Source organism: Erithacus rubecula, assembly GCF_903797595.1.
Source record: "Erithacus rubecula genome assembly, chromosome: 11".
Classification (NCBI taxonomy): domain Eukaryota; kingdom Metazoa; phylum Chordata; class Aves; order Passeriformes; family Muscicapidae; genus Erithacus; species Erithacus rubecula.
The window spans coordinates 6665699-6681698 of record NC_136663.1 but is presented as its reverse complement, the minus strand read 5'-3'; the positions used below and the strand labels follow the sequence as shown (position 1 = coordinate 6681698).

Sequence of the window (16000 nt, the reverse complement as noted above, 5' to 3'; positions counted from 1 at the left end):
ACATCCCAGCAACATTCACAAAAACACAGACACAGAAATTAAGAAAAATTAAGAAAATTTAATGATCAAATGGGCTATATATACATTGATGGCACATGACTTCATTCCATTATCCCTTTTCTATAGCTGGATGTTAAGTTTGATAGAAGAATATCAACAGTCAATAGTACCCCAGGGACAAGGAAAACCAAGCCCAGCTGTTATTAAAGTGCATATTTGATGTGAGCACAGCTAACTACACCCAGGGGTATCAAGGGATTTGAGCCCATCAGACAGAATATTGTACAGGAACACCTCAAATTAAAGAGCACAGGAAACTTGTCTTTTAAATAATAACTGATACTTTATGTAAGATATTCTTCCATCTCCTTCCACTATATGATGTTTTAGAATTCTTTGACATTCTGAAATGCAGAAAAATGTCTGCCTTTCTCTCACTCTTTGTGTGTATTTCCTCACAAGATACTAAGTTAAAAGTTCACATAACTACACTCATCCAAGTAGTGTAATTTCAGGTACTTCACTGTTTCTTCTGCTTATTTCCTTTTTCCCTCTCAAACTCGGCTATCTGATTGAATATGTTAACTAAGTTCTGAGGCAGGTTTCTTTTAACACCACTTTCTGTTTGCTCTGTACCATTTAACGACACTTCTTCATCTGGTTCCTTTGTTTTATCAGGCTCTTCATAACTTCTTTTTCTATTCTTAGACTCATTTTCATTTTTATGGTGCCTGTCACTATCATAACCTTTGTCACCTTCATGTGAGCAGCTCCTAGAATATGACCTGTACTTCCCCCCTGACCTACCAGAATAATCAGACCCTGGGGACATGTAATACCTGTCTTGACCTGAGCCATGTCTCTTAAACTGCTCTCTTCTCCACTCTCCATCCCTTTCAAATCTCCTGTAATAATGCATCCTGGGTTTATAATCTGATTTATGATACGAACCTGAAGGACCCCTCCAAGTGGAGAAAAATCTCTCTGGTTTACTGTATTTTTCAGTTTTGCTACGACTTGGCTGACTTCTGGAGCTACTGTAAGAATCTCTTGAATCTTCAGACCTACCTCCAAAAGTGTCTTCATCATCACCTGAAGTCCTCGAAAAAGAACAATGTCTGTCTTTCTCTTTTACCTCCATTTTTGGGCACGCTACGCTGTCCTGCCTTTCCAGCAGCTTTTCCACTTCAAAACTTTGGTTAAGAAAGGAAGCAGAGGTATCAGCTGGAGGGGAATACCACTCCTCTTTCCTATTCTGATCTTTATAATGGGAAGAAGCTCTAGATGAGCTTTTTTTGGAGCTGCGAGCAGACTCAGATCTACGCCGACGCTTTTTCCTACATTTCTTGTGATCAGAGGAAGAGGAGGATGAAGAAGCTGATACATCTGATGATGAATCGCTTGATGATGAGGAGGAGGAGGAGGATGAAGAAGAAGAGGAGGAGGAGGAGGAAGTAGATACTTTCCTTTTCTTCTTCAACCTAAAAAAATAATAAACCTGTGAGATAACCTTCATGTCAGGCAAAAACTACACATAAAAAGCAAATCTGCATACCCCAGCTTGTACTGTACAGTGGGAAGAGAAACTGAGCCTGACTGGCAATATCAAATAAAATTTCATCAAAAAATTAAGATTAAATCCACTGAACATTCTGTTATGAAAGACCTCTTTCCCAATTTCACATGGCATTATGCTTTGCAAATATGTCACCTTGGGAAATATTCCTTAAACAACTTCTCTTCCACACACATCTCCACTGAAAGTTCTACGCACTAAAGGACACTATGCACAAAAACATGCTGAGGGAAAAGCAGCTTACCCAGGGAGTTGTTCTCCCCAGTTCACTGTTTGTTGAGATGGATTGCTCACAGTCTCATCTGCACTTATTGCCACATAACCAGTACACTGAATGTAACAGTTACCTTTTTTCTTCTTTTAAGAGCTTACGCAATTTTTCTGCACTTGTTTCTATTTTCTTTGCTTTCTCTCTCTCTTCTTTGGCAGCTTGTTTCTCCCTCATTTCCAAAGATTTCTTTTTTGAACCCAAGCATCATAAAAAAGATTACATTAGTAGTGTTAACACAGGTTATTAACCCCCATTCAACCCCATCCAGATGTATACACCAGGAATGTTTTACCAGGATTCCCAGACCAAAAATTAGTATTTTTCAGGAATTTGGTATTGGCCATTTTGACAGGTATTTATTTAAGGTATATATTTATAGGTATATATATTATATTATACATATATTTACAGGTATATATTTAAGAACCATATTGCAGTTTTTATTCCATTAAAAAATATATTTGACCAGTCATTGCAGTGATACCCATGATCCAGCACACCAGGAAAAATGGAATCCAAAAGTTGTAAATAGAATATGCAAAAAAATCCCCAATATGACCAACATGTAGAAAAATAAGGAAAAAAAAAACCCCAAACAACCAAAACAGAGAGAAGAATTTGAGGGAAAGTGTCATCATTATTGTAGTTTACAAGAGCAACACGTCAGAACCCAGTTGAAGACGAATTCAAGTTGGCCATGTTTGAATACAAACCGTTTTGTAACAATTTCACAGAGCAGTTTGTTGCATAGTTTACGTAAGAAATCAAGTTCCAGGGGTTTGGTGGTGATGAGCAGCACCAGACGGCAGGCACAGCAACAACAGTTCCATTCAGAGGGAAATGCATTGGAGAAAAACACATAATCAGAATTACAGGAAAACACACTGCAGCTGTTTCAGCTACTCTACACAGCAGGGACAGTATCACACTTAAGTACTAAGTTACAGGTAAATGCAGGAGAGCATCTAAGTAGATAAATAATCCTTAAACTACTTAAGTCCATAAGAGATCAGACTTCTGCCACTTACAGCCCTACAGAGTCGCTCTTGAGATTAAACAAAAAATTTGATTATAGTTTTCAAAACTCAGCAACTGTCTTAACAGCTGTAACAAAGGAAACCCTTCACTGCAGCCAAGGCCATGCACAGCAACAAACAACAGCTATCATATTCTTTATCTGCTGCATCAATGACTGCAGGAGAATGTCAAAGGAGTAACATTTATCTCCTACTTGCTGAGAATATTCTTCATTATTTTAACTGACACCTCTTTTTAAAGCAGCTAAATGCAGGTATTGCTCAAATAACATACACCTCTATGTCTGGTGTAGCTCAGTTTTATCAGATTGTCCTATCTCCTCTTCCCCCTTGTTTCCACACATCCTGTCAGCATTATGGCTCCACCAACTGAAGAACTGCTGACTAAGGCCATCTACCCCAGTCTGTGTACATCCTCACATGCAGAAGCACAGAACAACACAAGCCTGTTCCTCAGTGCTCTATTTTACTCCTTGACCCACTCTGGAAGACAACACAAGCAAAGGAGGTAAATAAAAGGGAAAAGATGACAACTCAGATTAGCACAGAGACCCAGCAGGCTCACCTGGGAAAAATGCTGCGTGCAAGGGAAGAGAAAAAAAACCACCAGACAGCAGAGGAGAAAGCTGAGATATTCAAACTGTCTGCCCGACCACCCTCCACCTCCTGCTGCTTTCCTTCAAACTGCCTTTTAATTTCCCTCTTATGTGAGCTCACTGTGCCTCAGCTTTGCCTGGTGTTACTCTCTCAAGGTCTGGCCAGACTATGTAACAATGTACATTTGGCTTGTGGAAGTACTTTACACTTTAACCATTTGTATTCACAGAATGTTTTAAATTAACCTCGTTAATCATGTTGTGTGATGGGATATTCTTATCCCTGCTTTGCTCTTTCCCTGTCTCCACTGTCTGGTATTTCTTTGCTATCCCAAAACAGTGGAGTCACCAAGAGGTACCTTTCTTCTGGTAGGTACAGCCATAATGCTCACTAGAAAACTTTTACTGTGGAGTAGGGAAGCAGAGAATAAGACAAACCATCAACTTAACCCCTCCCTGTTCAAAGGATTTAATATGATTTTTGATGTTCATTTATTGTCACCATATGAAAAGAAAGTAAAGAATCACCTGCATGTGCTTATGGAGTTTTGTTAAGGCCTCTTCTGCTTCCTGAAAAGTCTCATCCAAGCTTAAGGCTTTTTTATAATAACTTTCAGCATTTAGCAGTTTTTCTTCCTCTTCCAACCTGTAATTCAAGTGATAATGCATATACAGTGAGGACACAGATTTTGACAGCTATTTCTTACTTTAGGGCTTATTTGCAAGTATTTCTTATTTGCACTATGACACTACCACTGCATCCCTCTGGGACACCCTCTATCAGCTCACCTCACTAACACACAAACAGTATTTCTGACCTTATCATCTCATAATTCTGACCTGTTACACCATTCTTTGGAATACCAATTCCAGTTTCAAAAATGCTGTCTCTCTCTTAATACAGGGCTTAAAAGCAACCTCTTCCCTAAATACTGAAAACTAAAATTTTGTATTAGAGTGGGTCAACAATATTTCAGCAGAGTAACATAACATAATTTTGTTACAAAACTTTAAAAAAAATAACCAAACAATCCTCAACCTTTTGGAATATATTCAAACAATTCACAGGACTTTATGCAAGCCTGGTATCCTACCAGTGAAAGGGTATCAAGGATTAAAAAGGATACCGAGGATTAAACCTCAAATATTTTGCCAGGATTTTAAATGGAACAGAGGACAAAATGTACATCAGTTACACAAGGATGGCTATTTCCAAGGACTTATATTTTTTTTTTAAACACATAGCCAGGAAGGAAAGATACCATTCTGTGTCCTCACCAGCAAACTTGTTAGGAACCAGCCAAAGTGATAACCCCAGCACTTACTGCCCGCCTCTTTCCACCAGGGTCTGACACAGGTATTTCCTCGCATTTCTATGGGTAGGACAATTTTCTAAAGCAATTTCAAAATCCCCTATGGCTTTGTTCAGACTTCCTTTGGTTGCATACCTACAACAGAAAGTTACATATGAAACAGTGATAGTTCTCTTTGACAAAAAGGGAAAAAAGTGAAACAAGTGGACTTACAGAGCTCCACGTGCTACCAAAGCTTCAACATTTTGTGGATCAATTTCCAAAGCCTTGTTGTACTCGTTCATGGCTTCCACGTGGCGTCCAAGCTTAAAATAATCCACCCCAGCCTTTACACTAGAGAAAAAATATTTAGAAAATAGTATGTACAGTTAGTCTGTGCAGATTGTTCTGTTACTCACAAATTATGATTTCAAACCTGGGCTTGTTATTGTGTACTTCACACTGGTGTTTCAATTAGGTGAAAAAGGTATTGTCTTTAATCCAATATCTTAAGGCACTTGAGAGCATTTCTGGAGACAGTGCTAGTATATTACATTGTTTTTCATGTATGGAATTATTGTTTAAGCAATTTTCTGCACAAAACTTTGTGTGACCTACCATCATTAACCTTGAACAGGCTTAATTATATCCAAAGCTAAAAATCCCCATTAGAGAGATGGCACGAGGTGTCATGGGCAGATGGTACACATCCAAACCAGCTCATCTCACACAAATATCCTGAGGTTTTACAGTTCATATTACCTGAACATTTCTTGCACATTTTCCAAGAGATTAACTTATTAAAAGAGAATTGATATAAGCTGATTTCCAGAACAATTCCTTACAGACTTTTCTAAAAAATTAAAATTTAATTTAACATTATAAGCAACCTTTTCTGCAATTAATCAACATTGCAAATACACTGCACAGTGTAAAAGAAAAGTAAATATCCAGGGATGCTGCTCCATTTAACTTTCCAAACACTGCAAGTGTACTTTTTACATCTACAGTTTGAGGCTTAAAGGACTTGACAAGTATGAGGTCATTCAACACTCAATTATAAAACACAAAATTGTGTGTTTGGTGTTATCACAAATCTTGCTCTCAACTCTAGAATGGGTCAGGATATTAAAAGTATTCTAGGAACGACTCTCTTAAACCTGACACACATTTTGGAACTGAATCTCAGGACTTTATCCGTCACATTCCCACTTGGCAGACAGGTTTACTTTCAATAATATCCTGGTTACCTTGCTACATACACCATGGAGAAACTGTTTCAATGTGTATTTTCTTTGCAGAAATATAATCTGTAACCCAATCTAACAACAAGATTTGACAAGAAGTATCACATACCATTTCAAGGCCCAAGATGCAGACTGCTTTTTCCTCAAGGCAGGGGCATAGTCTTCTTCATTGAAATTTTTACTTTAAGGAACAAATGAACAAAAACATTAAGCTGGCTGTCTAAGTCTACAAAGTCAAGTTTACAGTATGCAGTGCAGTTGAAATATGCTGAAATATTATTTGTCCATGCCTTCCTGCTCTCCCTCAGTCAGATCTGTTCTTGCATATTTCTGAAACCATTCTGTAAATGCTGAACTGAACCAGAACTGCAGTACATTTAGAAAAACATACCAAGTCCACTCCTGTTTTGAGACTAATATACATAGGGGTCACAACATCAATTGTTGCATATATTTGACTCTTATTTTACAAAAGGGGTCAAACCTAAAAGAAACATTGTGCCAGAAGACATTAAAATCGAAACATCCTGCATTTTGATCCACAGATACTGACAAGAGCTACACAATAAATTCCATAAGTATCTGATATCAAACACTGTGTATAGTAAGGTGTCTTGCTTATTCAAAGCAACAGGACTTCAAATGCAAATTTCTCACTCCAGAGGAGTTTGCTTTTAAATATTTTAGGAAGTGTATGCTGCAGTCATGCAAGTCAAAACGTAAACGGCTTAAGTATAAGTGGTCTAGGATTCCCACTCACAAGTCTATTTCAATGGATTAGAACAATCTCCACAGAGTTACAGGAGAGGAACAATGGAAAAATCACTTACATTTGAAGACTTCTCAGCAAAGACGGTGGATTTGACTCACTTAGCCCCAGTTTTTCTGTTAAATATTCAACTAATGATGGATTAGCGAATCCTGGGGAACGATGCAAAACCTCTTCAAATGTCTCTCCTGTGTTGGCAACTTCCAGGCTTCTCCTTAAAAACAGCACCAATGTATACAAATGAGACCTACCCTATTTCATGCCTATATGATATCTGTATTACTGCTCACAAACTGTTCTCTTCTACAGGCATGTATTTTCCTGATATTTACTGACCCTATGTCCTTTACCCCAAGTGAGCTTCTGAAACCTATTTGGTCACCCACTTATCACCAGGACACACAAAAACATACAAAATGTTACAGACAGCTGTGTCTCCATCTTCTAAAGGGAATTTTAAAATGCTGAGAATTCCTATTTCAGTCTCCCAAGGTTTTCAGGGTTTTTTATTTGTTTGTTAACACAGTCCAAAAGCAACAGATACCTCACCCTGCCTTTTGCTTTCCTTATATTTTTGGAAAGAAGCTAAAAAGCCAACCACACCTATATATCCAGATACAAATATGCTAAAGAGAGGAACTACAAGAAGGATGTGACCACCAATTAAATCAGAAAGCCCACTGAAAAGTTTAAGGGATGCTCTTCCAACACTGACTGCACCAGCAAGTGCAAAACAGCACATCCTTACTTATAATGCAGTGGGAAGTCATCAGAGGTGATCACGCCCAGTTTGGTACTGGAAAGGCTGGGTGGAAGGGCTGAGCTGTAAAGGGACACGGCCAGCTTCTCATGGTAACGGTCAACATCCTTGAGTGCAGCTGCAGAGATAATACAGGGGAGGATAAAATTACAGAAATGGCTCAAACCCTGGACAAACCGATTCCTGAGGACTTCTGCAGCTGCTCACCTCGAATGAGGTCTCCAGTTTGGTAATATGACAGAGGATCTCCATGGTTGCTTTGAGGAGGCACATCCCTCACAGGACACAGGGCCTGCAACAGAACAGAGCATGAATGTCATAAATAAAGCTAGAGGGTTGGGGTTTCTTTCCTCCCCAAGATCAAGCCAAAAAATATTATTTTAAGCTTAATGCATATTGGAACTGCAATTCTTAAAATATGGCTTGGTTCAAGTAGAAATTCATGCATCCACAAATGATTGTCTTTTCTTCCCAATAATGTGGGTCATAGCAAGATGGGTTCACTGGCTGAGCAAAGCATCACAAGCTGCCCACAGTCAGACTCTAGCCATCATCCCAAAGCTGTTTCACACATTCCACTCTGTTAAGAGATGCAAGAAGTAACAAACAGATGTCAAAAATGAACTGTTGACCAAAGCTGTATCTTACAGTGATTTCCAAATCTGCAATTTCCCGTATGACACCACTTCCCAGACAAATCAACACCATGAAAAAGCCAAATTCACGGATAGACGTAATCCTCCCAATCACGATATTGCCACGCTCGATGTCACGGAAGAACAGCTCTCTCCTCTCCTCCCTGGGCACCTCCAAGAACCTCTCCAGGGGTGGCATGACAGCGTAACACTCTGCAACAAGGGCACAGCCAGTCACACACGGCCAAGCTCCTCCCCGAGATCACAAAATATTTGACGAAACAAAACACTTAAAAATATGATTTTTTATTTTTTTTTGTGCTAACAGGAAACTTACGTACTGCCTACAAAAATCACCAGGAGAAATTTTCAGCCTGTTTTTAAAGATACCGTAAATTCAAACGCTGTCCTTTCAGTGACACCCCGCAGCTTACATACCCTCATTCTCCTCGATGGTGTCCTCGATCGGCCCGTTGGGTTTCCACGAGTGCGCGAACAGCAGATCCGCCTTCTTGGCGATGAAGCGCTTAATCTCGGTGTCGATGCTCGCCCTCTCTTTCCTGGGGGAAGGAGAACGCGGTGAGTCGCGCCCCGCGGCCCCTCACGGCCCGCCCGGCCGCTGCCCCGGCGCCCCTCACCAGGCGGCCGGCGGGGCCCCGCGAGGCGGCTCCGGGGCGGCCCCGGGCGGCGGCAGCAGCCCGCGGAAGTCGGGGTTGTCGTGCTGCTCGGCGCGGAGCAGCGACAGCAGCGCGGGGCCGTGGTGGTTCAGCGCCTGCCGGAGCAGCTCCCGATCCATCCCGGCGCCAACGCCGCCGCCTCGCCCGGAACGGGAACCGCCGCTCGGGCAACGACGACGGGGCGCGACCGGGCGGCAGCAGCGCCCCCGGCGGGCGGGAGGACCGCGCTGAGCGGCGGCGGAGCCGCCCGCCCTGTTCGCAGGCCCGTCTCTGGTTTATACACAGAGAGTAATTAAAGAGAGAATAATGAAAACACGCGGCGCAAACCACACAGATTTTCCCCGCGGGAATCCTGTCCGGCTCGGCAGCGGCGGCCCGTTCAGGCCGTGCCGTGGAGGTGCAGCCGGGAGGGGGCGCTGCGCCCCCGCCGGCCCCGGCCCGCAGCGCCCAGAGCGGGGCCGAACCGGGGGTGTCACGGACCCCAACTGGGGATGTCACGGGTCCGAACTGGGGATGTCACGGGCCCGAACCGGGATTGTCATGGGCTCGAACCGGGGTATTACGGACCCGAACCGGGATTGTCATGGGCTCGAACCGGGGTATTACGGACCAGAACCGGGGGGTGTCACGGGCTCGGCCGCGCCGCCTCAACGGGGGTCGCTCGAGGAGGTGCGGCCAGGTGGGGTCAGGCTCTGCTCCCAGGGAACAGCCACAGGGCGAGGCAAAACGGCCTCAAGCTGCTCCAGGGGACGTTCAGGTTGGACATTGGAAGAATTTCTTCATAGAAAGGGTGATTAGACATCGGGACAGGCTGTCCACGGAGGTGGTGGAGTCACTGCTCGAGTAGCTGTTTACAAGAAGATTGGATGTGGCACTTGGTTCCATGGTCAAGATGGTCATGGTGGTCAATTGGAGCCATGGTCGTGGTTCCAATGGACAAGGTGGTGTTGGGCCGCAGGTTGGACTCAATAATCTCCGGAATTTTTTCCAGCCCGAGTGGTTCCGGGATTCTGTGAATAAATGAGAGGGCGTGAGCCAGCGGCGCGGGGCTGGGCTCAGCTCCGCTGTGTTCCTAATCCTGGTTCCTTGCACTGTCCCTGGCCAGGGTCCCCTCGGCACAGCCCACAGGTGACACAGTGTCACCTGGCTTTGCTGAAACAGGGAACACGGGCAATGCTCTCAGGAAAAGGCGATGGGCTGGGGGCACACCAAGCTGCTGCCTGGCGCCTGCTCCCCAGAGCTAACTTAGGATGCTAAAGGACACTTCGCTCAGGAGGCTCTTCATGCTAATCACCTCTCCACCTAATGGAGAAAGGTGCTTAAAACCAGTTGGAAATAATCCAAGTCTATTGGAAGGATCCCAGTTTTTCAGCTCCCAAGAATAATTTGTCCCTGGTACCACATTTAATAATTAATTTTAAAAGGGGCGGTGGAAGGGGGAGCAAACCCACTGCAAACAGCATAATGTCACTCCTCCCCTCAATACAATGCTGAAGAAAAAATAGCAATGTGGCTGTCAGCAGATCAGGGCACGGACTCCTCTAGGAAGCAGCATGACCTAGAGGGCAAGGTTTGTATCAAACACTCTGGTCTCAGAAGCTCAGTTCAAAGCCAGCAGGGATATCACTGGTGTAGCAGACTTGGGGAAGACAGTGGAAGGACAAATTCATATTTTAGTTTCATTCCATGTACCCCTGTTTTAATATAAAACAAGAGGCACAACAGTTACTATGTACCAAACAGTTGCCAAGATTTTGATTTCAAGTCTTCCTGGTCTGTATGAGACCAGGTGTGCTCTTAGATTGCTGGTTACCAGGGTGGGGAAATGCCATTAATGCCAGATGGAAATGTCTGGACATTAAGATTGATTAGACACAGGTTGGCATGGGAAGGTTAATGCACCTGCATAGATCCAGTGCAAACAGGAGCCTTTCCTGGATGGGTTATGTGGCAAGTGCAATGTCCTGAGCCATGTGGCACAACTGCAAATAGAGGCAGTTTTATTTGAGGGAATGGTATTTGGAGTAAGAGTTAATTTGTGTTGCTTAGCAAATACAACAGCTAATAAAATAAAAAAAAAGTTGTTTGAAGCATGAACTCTGCTTGTGTAAGCATTTCTCCAGCCTCATATGCAGACACAATGTACAAGAAATTAGACATTATGAATAAAGACTTCCAGTGTGTTACAACTTCTGGAATTAAAACAGCAGCAAAAAATTACTGTTAAAGCACAACCACCTACAACAATAGATTCTTCTTACAGACATTTTCTTCTTTGTATAAAATCAATTGCATTTCAGGAAAACGAGTCGTAACACAATAATACATAGAAGTTAGATTAGTTGCCCCTGAACATGAGGGCTAACTCCATATTTGAAGTGATCCATTCTCTGTCTGGGCCAAAAACATCCTGAAATTATCTTAATCAAGCAAACTAAATTACCCCAAATAACTCCAGCTTCAGAAATGGTTTTGCCAGAGCAGAGTATGTGACCATGAACTTCTAATTTTTGTTCCTATTTTTCAGGTTATAGTAATGAACCTGAGAAGTAATGAGAAATAATGTAAGACTGTGACATACTGAACGTTGTTCCACCTCATCCAGGGCACACACAAGCTTTTGATTCTTTTCTTTCACAGTATACTTTCTGCATATTCACTGTGATTTTAAAAATGTCTTTCCATCTTTTCAGTGGTAGAAATTTTCTGCTGTTCTTTGAATTCTTTGTTTGCTTTACTTCAGTTGCCTAATAGGAAATGCTTTTGATAGAAGAGAATAGCAGCCACCACAGTTCAGACAGGAATAATGATAAATGGAAGAGTTTGGAATAAAGCCAGGGCAGGAGATGCCAGGCCTGTGGATGGGGCATGATCCATATGCTGCTAATCCTCTGTTCCATTGATTTAGGAACTGCCTGGATGAGTAGTGCCTGATCCCATCTGCTGAGTAAACACAGGGTGGGCAGGAGTGTCCTGATTCTGCAGGAGAGTGATACAAGTCAAGATCTCACCCTGCTGGAGGAAGAACACTCCAGATACTTTGAAACCAGACTTGTCTGAGCAGGCTGGATGTCGATCTTCTGACACTCCGGGTCAGTGCATGCCAAAAGGCAGCTCACAAAATCCATCCTGCAGCCCTTAACCCCCACAGTAAAAAGATGATGAATCTACACCACACCAGCTTTGGACCCAGGGTCAAACTCGCAGTGATATTGCCCCTGAACAACCCAAACACTGCTAGGCATGACAGAACTTCAAAGTGGGTATGTGAAATATGAAGCAGATTTTCTCCAAACCCAGTGAGCACAGCTTGAATGCAACAAGGTCAAGCTGCTTCTCAAATGTTTCCAAGTATCCAATATCACTGGTGAAGCTTACAAGAAAATCTCATGCAGGAAAGGGTTTTGTGCCCCATTTTATCACTGACAAAAAGATTGAGTTCCTCAAGATGTCATGTCAACGTATTATTCTCTGTAAATTTGGGGCACATTTGAAGATAAATTTTAGTCTGTTGCAAACAGGAGTGAAATATTCAACTAAATATATCCTTTGAGCTAAGGAAGAGGAATCTAATAGCAGTAATGAGAATGATGAGTTGTACTTCCAGATGTGTTAGACTTATGGAAAATTCTGCCCAAAGCTGTCCTGCTGCCTAGATTTGCTAATTTATGAAGCAACAAAAAGACTGTCCAATATCCAAGATATTATTTTAGTTCATGACTGATGAAGGGACCTTCAGCACAGAATAACTGCTAGCCAATTAATAGCCCTACTATGAGGAAAACAAGGTCTGCAGGTATAATCACCAAATATGATGGAGGAAATGTGAAAACAACCCCAAACTCAGAGTGATGGAGCAACCCAAACCATTGCCATTCAAACATTTCCCTTTGTAACAAGTTCATTATTCAGCCCAGCTTTGGCATGGTCTGTAAGAAAGTACAATTTCAGTGATGGAGACTCACCTGGAGTCTGCTCAGCACAGTTTTGGTGTCAAGGACCTTTGCACATCTCAGATTTCTAGAAACATGTAGACAAAGAATAGTCAGCTGCATGTTATAAATATGCAAAGACAGACTGTGGAAACTGCCCGGGCTCTGAATCTGCAGTTAGACCCTGCTGGAGTACAAGGGAAATAATGGTTGGGAAATGTCAGTGGAGGCCCCCCTCTGAGTGCTGAGGATCTCTGTCTGGCTGCAGGCAGTGGCACTGCTGAGCCTTTGTAGGCTCTGAGTTCAGCCTGTGCACCCAGTGCAGAGCTTTGTGCCTGCAGAGTACAGAAGTGCTTAGAGGCTTCAGGTGAAATTGAGGTTACTGGAGGAAACATTGCCCTTGACAATCTTTAACCTTAAATATGAAAACCAGGCTGTGCTGAGTGAAAGTTTACTTATTTGGCAGGAACCCCAGCAGTCAACTTAGCAGCAATCATGACACAGACAATATGCACACACCCACCTGTACAGCTCACAATACTAGAAATCCTGCCTGCAGAGCAAATTCCTGTGATACATGGGGGCTCAGCAGCAGGTGTGCTGAGCAGACAGGTTTTTGTGAGGCTTTCATGGATTTTCCAGCTTCTAACACTCCACTGACTGGCAGTATCTCCTGGTTTATAGCAAGGGAGAGTCATTCTGATTTTCAAGTTTTAGAGTGATTGCACCTTAAAGCAGCACCAAAACTTTCCTGTCAGCAAAATAGATCACTACTTAGACTTCAAAATTACATTTCCAGGGTGTAGCAGAATACAGTGTGAGTATTTGACCTCAAGGCTGCAAGCACTACAAGGAGATCCTTAAGCATGCAACTTCTCTTGGTTATTAAGTCTTTCATTTGTAGTACAGCAGTATTCACGTTTTCATTATAAATTTCTTTTTCCAGAAATTTGCATCTTCGCAACTGTCATAGAACATGTATGGATTTTCAAAAGTTGCTAAAAAAAGTCTCTAAAAATTGGATTTCTGTTTATTTCTGGTAAAAAAACATGCTTGTTTATGTATCTCATGGTCAGTTTCTCTAACATTCTATTTGTGCAACATGTGCAATAAATACTGCCTAAAAAGCAATGTACAAAAATCAGAAATTGTTTTCTCAATTGTTCACAATGAACCAGGCATGTAACCATCATCACAAACTAATTACCAGCCTCCTCATTTATTTTAAATTTGCAATTATTTAAACTACACTAGAACTAAAAAATTGAAACTGCTTTAATTAACTTATGAGGAGCTAAACAGTTGGCAATACGAATTCAAAATGCAGATTAATTATCTTTGTGTTTGCTCCCATTTAATGCATGAACATACCTTAAAAACAAATGAAATGTTAAAAATTATTTTTTGTCTTTAGCAGGTGAATCTCTCATTAAAAATGATAAGCTGGATTGGTGTGATATGATTTCCAATTAATTTTTATCTCAATAAGAATTTTTTGGAAATACAGTGATTAAGGAATACTTTTAGAAACAGAAAGAGAAGTTAATTACAGAATTATCGGGCTGATATAATTCTAGTAAGTAACAGCCATAAGTAGATATTCATTAGTCTTTCAACAGATCAGGTTTGTTTTTCCTATCAACCAAAAGCAGAGGCCAGATGGAACAGTGGAATGCCAAACTGATGCATGTATATGATATTTGTTTGTTTAAACATTTGGTGAATTCCTCGCAGTGTTAAATCCAGAAAGCTGGAATGATTTGTAAGTAAATTAACAAGCCATGGAAAAAAATATATATCTGCTCTGAATTTAATAATTATCTTTAGGTTTTTAATTTATTCTTAGAGATTTCCTGTTTCTATCATAAAACTTTTTAAACCTATGAGTAAAACCTGTTGCCTGGTGCTCCAGTCTGCCTTTTGGCTCAGTGAAGAAATCCCAAAGGCTGAGACAAAAACAACTGCCACTGGTTTAATGGGCAGGTTTGTGCCTCTGAGGGAATTTGGATGGAGACTTTGTGGACTCCCACTGACTTCAGCAGGTTTCAGGCCAAGCATGAAAGACAGAAATTGGTAACTAAACTTTCTTTGCTTTCCCTGCTGTCTATAATTGTGATTTAATCAGAGCAATCAAGTGTCAAAGTCCAGGCATGGTTTGGCTGGAACTTCTGGAATATAAGAAATATACAGCTGTTTATTTCCTCTTGATTCTTGTCTTATTAAGCAGTTGAACAAAATACATAATCATAGGGAATAGGGGCTCTGAAACAGATTAAAATTTAAAGCAGAAACAGGAGGAGGTACCTTGAAATGTGAAAAAAAGAACTACTACTGTGAAATAAAGGTGTGTATGTGTGCAGGTAATGGCCATGACTTAGAGCAGAAGAAAGGGACCCCTGCCAAATGTACAGCAAGGGCCAGAACTGCTCTCTTACAAAAAACCCCAAGCCCAACCAAAAAACTTCAAGCTCCAATATTATGTCTAAATCAAATGCAGAGACAACTTGATATGCAAGTTATGCATTCCATGCATCTCTCTTTTGCAGCACATTTTGTAGCACATCACAACACTGACACCATTGTGTTTTTAAAGATATTGGCAGCTAAAATCACAGAATATACCTTAGAAGGAATGAAAACCCCCAGAAGTTAGGCATTTAAATAGCTTTGTGATTCTGACCTAAGAATGGATGATAATTAGTATACCACAAATTAAGTTTTTACATATGCAAATGAAATTGTTTGCTGTCGCAACTAATTACAGATGTAGCTCTGTGCTGATATTGGGAGTGAGAAATAAACATACAGATCTGGTGTCTAAAACTCCCCTCTTGTAATTGTGATGATCTGATCCTCCTACAGCTGGTAAATATATACATGGGAGACTGTGTGTACATGCGTAGGAGAACAGTAAGTGGGAGAAAGAAATCCAGATTTTTCCATCTGTACAAAATGTCAACATACTGTCTATAAAAAGGCATCAACAAAATCCTTGTAAGCACAATTCAGGCTACTCGAGTTCTAATCTGTATCTTCACTGACAGTGAGAGTTAATCAAAGCTCCTGTACAATGTTTCCTTAGTTGAGGAGCTCAAAGGAAATGATGTAGCACTTTCAAAAATGCTGTAAAGCTTGGGTAGTGACAGATAGCACATGTGCAATTGGAAGTTTAAACAGAAGGTTAATAGCCCAGGAAAAGGTTGGTCCT

General features: G+C 41.5%; 1 protein-coding gene and 1 long non-coding RNA gene across 4 annotated transcripts; one reads left to right on the top strand and one right to left on the bottom strand.

The window, feature by feature from the left end:
- Positions 1-38: 38 nt before the first annotated feature.
- Positions 39-9038, bottom strand: TTC14 (tetratricopeptide repeat domain 14). Of its 3 annotated transcripts, none has more exons than XR_013775438.1 (12): positions 8822-9037; positions 8622-8743; positions 8197-8396; positions 7756-7840; positions 7537-7666; positions 6850-7002; positions 6129-6200; positions 5007-5126; positions 4806-4928; positions 2561-4126; positions 1924-2033; positions 39-1481 (listed from the first exon to the last, which is right to left on the bottom strand). XR_013775438.1 is itself a non-coding variant. In XM_079314838.1 (12 exons), the coding sequence occupies exons 1-12, from the start codon at positions 8977-8979 to the stop codon at positions 521-523; spliced, it is 2352 nt and encodes a 783-aa protein (XP_079170964.1). In that variant the 5' UTR covers positions 8980-9034; the 3' UTR covers positions 39-520. The 3 variants fall into 3 exon arrangements, 2 of the variants coding, with proteins under 2 accessions (XP_079170964.1, XP_079170965.1); XM_079314838.1 differs by having other exon boundaries at positions 4009-4126; positions 8822-9034; XM_079314839.1 differs by having other exon boundaries at positions 1343-1481; positions 1924-2016; positions 4009-4126; positions 8822-9038.
- LOC306806274 lies at positions 2029-2872 on the top strand. Its single transcript, XR_013775439.1, has 2 exons — positions 2029-2199; positions 2259-2872. It is a non-coding gene; the product is annotated as an uncharacterized lncRNA (long non-coding RNA).
- Positions 9039-16000: the final 6962 nt, after the last annotated feature.

Coding starts and splice junctions, on each gene's coding strand:
- TTC14 (XM_079314838.1), bottom strand. CDS start 8,979: ATGGATCGGGAGCTGCTCCGGCAGGCGCTGAACCACCACGGCCCCGCG. Junction 7,003..7,536: donor GACTTCCCACTGCATTATAA/GTAAGGATGTGC, acceptor GCTGTTTTTAAG/GAGAAGCCTGGAAGTTGCCA. Junction 2,034..4,008: donor AACTCCATAAGCACATGCAG/GTGATTCTTTAC, acceptor GGTTCAAAAAAG/AAATCTTTGGAAATGAGGGA.